Here is a 4,856-nt window from a genome sequence, read left to right on the forward strand (position 1 = left end):
GCGATCAGACATCAGTGGAAAGCGGCAGTGACTTCACATCTCGACCTCACCCAGGCTCCAAGCAGCCGTCAGCACACACACAAGCGCTCGACTCATGTCTGCACTTGCAACGTACGTGAACGCTGACTTGTTGCTGAAGGGGTGGGACCTTTCTGAAGCAGTGACATCACAAACGCACGACCGAAGTCATGTATTGGCGGATCAGCGCACTGTGGTTCGCGTGAACGTCATATTTGTCTTGATTTTAATCAGACTAATTTACAACTAATATTAAAGTAAATATGAGCATAATCATCTCGATATGCAGGTGCACCTGCTTCCTGTCACTTCCTGTCGATACTCGCCAACCTTCCGGCACGTGGCGAGCTGCTACTCGGCGAGACGGAAAGCAGAAAACGTGTGACTGTTCGATCCGTTTCATAGTCGCTCTCGTTTTCAATGTTTTTTTTTATCGATCTTGATATTTGGTTTCATGTTATTGGACTTGAGATATTTCGTTTGTGTATTCCCGGTGTTCTCTTGTACCTTGCCTTCGCAAGCGCTTTTTGTTTTATGTATTGTTGTTTTTTCTGGCTCCTTGTGGCCAGGCAAGCAAATAGTGCTAATAAGTTAGCTTGGTGTGACACGAATGAAAGTACAGATCCGGATAAAAAATAAATAAAATTATGAGCTTATTTCTTGTTCAAGCCAATACATACAGTATTGTTGTGGAAAATAATTTAGCACACACCCAGCCTAGTATGTTTTGGTTGTTTATTGTGGCCACCTACTTTTGAACAAAGAATCTTTCACTGAAAATTCTCTGTGAACCCCAAGCAAGACAGATTTTGACTGATTAGAGCCTAAAAGGTCCTTAGCTTTCAAGACAGTTTGATTGCCTCCCCTGACTACTAAAAACTCAATGTTTAAATTGTACATTATTTTGTTTAAAAGCAAGAATTTCAGTTTCATATTGGTGAAATTTTTACTGGACTACGGAGCCTGCATCTAGAATGTTGGTGTTGCCCCGACAAGAGTGGCAGACTGGTCCAGGGCCATAAGGCCATTTGGGCCACCATTAATGTCGGATCCTGTATCATTTTCCTGTAGTTTGTCCCATTACTTCGGACCACCTATTACCATTAAAATACATGTGAATGACTTTTGAGCGGGACTTTGAAGAGAGGCAACATGATGCCAGCAATGTGAAGCCAGAGGTGGTGGGTGTGGCCAATGTGGTTGCAGATTTGTGTCACAGTGGATGTTGTTGCAAGAAGGCTGCTGCAGGCTCAAGATTGTCTTCAGGGGCGGGACAAGCATGACAGTGGAAATCAGGATGATCTATATATATCCGGTAGCTTGTATTTTCCACCTCTTGTATTGACATCATTGTTGTGAATACTTGTTTTTGTTTCTCCACTCTGTTTTTTTTGTGGAAAGGTTCACCTGCATGCTTCTGCTGCGAATCTTCCTTTTTATTGACTCAAGTGCTATGGCAACATGATGAAAAATTTACCCAGCTTTTTTGATGCAAATCACATGATTCAAGACATCACGGACACTTGGAGAAACGTGTCCAGTCGATATGGATGACATGAAAACCTAGTGGACAAGGAACGTTGCCCTGAGGGATGCCGCTGTGAAGAGGCGGACCGCTGTTGTGAAACTGGTAAATTTTCCCATACATGCAGCTGGAACGAGCAGATAATGGGTACGCTGACAATGCATTTTATTTGTGCATGGAAACATGAAGGTAAATAACAAATGGGATTTGGCTTGTATCGCGCTTTTGAAGGCACTTAAAGCACTTGAACAATCCTCATCAGCAGCAGGACCAAGTTGGGGCTTTGGTATTTTGCTCAAGGACGCTTGAGCATGGTCACTCGGACTCAGGATTGGACCCACGACCTTCAGGCTGGAAAATTACCACAATACCACCTCAGCCCCATAAGGATTCCGATTGTGCTCTTGTCAAAGTTTCACTTCAGGTTTTTGTTATGGGACCAACTGATGTGTGTCAGGAAACTGGAGAGTACTTTTTGGAAGCGGTACCAGACTGACTGTGGAGACTCGTAAGTTTGGCTTTGACGTATTGCAACCCAAATTGTGTCACTACTTCAAAAATATGAGATAAAACAAGATAAAATACATTTTTTGTGTACATTTTTTTTACACCACAAGGCCGATTGAGTTTGCAGCTTCACAACAGATCTCAGGAGGTTCTTGTTAAGGAAGTAACTAATGTGTGACAGGATCCTACAGGTTACTTTTTGGAGGTGGAATCAGATTGACAGTGGAAACCTGTAAGTGGGATTTATTTATTTTTTTGGAAGATAATTAATTAGTTTTGTTTGAATTAAAATCAGAAACAGAAAATTTGCTAGTTCATATCATTTTTTTGTTTTGTTTTGTTTGAGCCTCACATTGTCTGAATGTGTAGTCGATGTTTGGATGTGGAACCAGATTGAGTTTTGACCTTGGTGAGTGGAAACATGGCAAAGTCTATTGCCGGCTCAATTAAATGAAATTTGGGGATTTGGTTCTGACATGTTGACATGCTTTGTGTGAAACTTTCACAAACTCTGTCACGAACATAATATGAAAGCTATTGTTGCATATTAGACATGTCAGGAACCAGCAAGTTTCTTCAAAACTACAAGTAAGCACCACAACCCAAAGTGGATCACTGGAAAAAAAATCTAAATGGCTGTTTTATTTCCATCTTGATTTAGATATTAAACTGAAAAATTAAACACGAAAAAAGTAGTCGTTTGTGATGTTGGTCTTCGTGGACGCTCAACCAGGGTTTGCAAGGTGGTCTCAAATTGCCCACGTCACATGCACATCCACAAGGGGAGCGCTTGCAGTTTCGCTATATTAATGCACTTTGCACACACCAACCTGATACATGGACCCCAGTGAGTCAATTTTTCCACTTCAATAAAGTCCTTCGACTCCCTTGATTTTAAAAGGAGTGAGGGGAGCCACTTGCACAAGATCATTTATATTCCATATAATGGTAATGAAAACTTTTAACGCAACTTCCCTTGTAATGTGAGAATCTGGTTGGTGTTATAGGGGAGGACTTTGAGCCATCCTTCTACAAACTTGAGGCCAGCAACCTTACGGCATGTCTTGCCACCGGCTTCAGTCAACACAATGCCACTGAGAAGCCGGGGAAAGGACACATGTTCGAGGAGTCTCGCCCCGTGCGAATATCGGACGACTCGTTATACAACCAGGTGGCACTGCTCACAACCGCACATAACGACACGTGCAAGGAAGGTGAGGAGTGTGGGCAAAGGCCTCCAGCCATCTTAGTGGAGTCACCACCTCACGTCTGCCTCCTGTTTTGCTGCCACAGGTGACAGTGGACCAGGGCAGTGCCATGAAACGTTGGTGCCAGGTTCGTATTGAACATGTGAGAGGCGCAGCCTGTTGGGCTGAGTTAAATGTGCATGTCGCCGGCAGACGAGAAGGTGAACCTCCTGTCCCTCGCCGTCCTCACCCTCCGCCTCATCTTCGCCAAGACGCTCGCCATCAACTGTGTCATGACACTCGGCCTGTGGTTCGGGGCACCAGAGTAGCCAGCACGCCCCCACCGCCTTCCTCTTCCTCCTGCGCTTCTTTTGCAACTTGTTACTTTTTGCATGTCAGTGAGCTATGAAATGGGTCATTATATCAACAAAAATTCAATAAAAGAACATTTTTAAAAGGCTGTAGCTTCCTTACTTTTTGGATGATTCAAAAGATACCACCAAGATTCTAAACCCAGACAATTTAATAAGTCATGAATAAAATACAAAGAAGACATCTAATCAGCATGATTACAAATTGTTCAAATAGTAGAAAGCCATTTTGAAAAAAAAATCAACAATATAGAAGAATTCAGTTGCCTCGATTCTACTTTTGCCACAACGTGGATGAAGGAGAGTCAACCCACACATTAAAAAAAAAATCCCACATCATTTAGCAAGCCTATCAGTATTTATTTTGTGATCATGAGTTAAAAATGACTTGCGCTATTTCTATGTGAGCCTTGGTGTGCGTGTCTGCAGCTCTTTCCACAGGAAGCGGTCGCCATGGCACCTGCGCCACAGATGACAGCGGTGATGGTTTCTGTCTCAAAAGCTTACTGGGACAGGATGTTTGTTGTGTGTAGGAAATTCAGGTCAGGTAGAACGAGGAGCATCGCTTTCCGTAACATTTAAACAAGTCTGATTTCAGGCCGATAATTGGATGGTCGTCGTTGGGTCTTTGTTGCGTTTTAACAGTGAGGTCATCAAAGCTGTGTTCATATTCGTGTGCGGAGTGGGGATGCGCAGGAGCAGTCAGCAGCGCTGGCCCTTGTTGGTCTGCTGATTGATATTTATGCGAACCTTTCGCATGCCTGAGCTTTGTCGTGGATGTCAGGAATGCTCTGGTCCAACTTGTATCCTCTTGCGCCAGTGATGAGGAGAAAGCCAGAAAACATTTTCATTGTTGTGCATGCCAGTATATGAAAACAAAATAACTGCTGCTCTCAGAGTCACATCACACATTGACCTCCTTGTGCTTGCATAACATCACAACAAAACATAAGATCAGTGAGTATGAGATGAAGTTGAAATGAGCCCATGAGACAAAAACGTCCCCTGCACAGCAGCCGCAGCGTGTTGTCACAGTGGCTCATCTCCTCCTGTGAGGCCACGCCCCCACACCCTCCCATATGGCCGATGACACGAGGGGGCTGCAGGTGTTTTTGTGCAGACGTGCCAGAGGATGTGCCGGCATGAGCTTCATGGTGCAGCATTTGCGGTTCACATGAATGCTGACTTGTGGTTGAGTGGGCACGGCCTTCACTTCCTGTTGCAATGACATCAACATGCACATTCGAA

At 43.9% G+C, this 4,856-nt stretch overlaps 1 protein-coding gene across 1 annotated transcript in view; it reads left to right on the forward strand.

The window, feature by feature from the left end:
* The window catches only part of LOC109518280 (uncharacterized), an 18,707-nt gene extending 15,010 nt beyond the window's left edge, over nt 1-3,697 (forward strand). Inside the window, exons 3-6 of the mRNA XM_019874031.1 lie at nt 2,227-2,282; nt 3,058-3,264; nt 3,344-3,385; nt 3,451-3,697. Of these exons, the coding sequence (XP_019729590.1) occupies nt 2,227-2,282; nt 3,058-3,264; nt 3,344-3,385; nt 3,451-3,566 (421 nt within the window). The 3' untranslated portion in view covers nt 3,567-3,697. The remainder of the gene's footprint in view (nt 1-2,226; nt 2,283-3,057; nt 3,265-3,343; nt 3,386-3,450) is intronic.
* Nucleotides 3,698-4,856: the final 1,159 nt, after the last annotated feature.

The sequence above is a fragment of the Hippocampus comes genome, unplaced genomic scaffold (assembly GCF_001891065.2).
Source record: "Hippocampus comes isolate QL1 unplaced genomic scaffold, H_comes_QL1_v1.1 scaffold637, whole genome shotgun sequence".
Classification (NCBI taxonomy): Eukaryota; Metazoa; Chordata; class Actinopteri; order Syngnathiformes; family Syngnathidae; genus Hippocampus; species Hippocampus comes.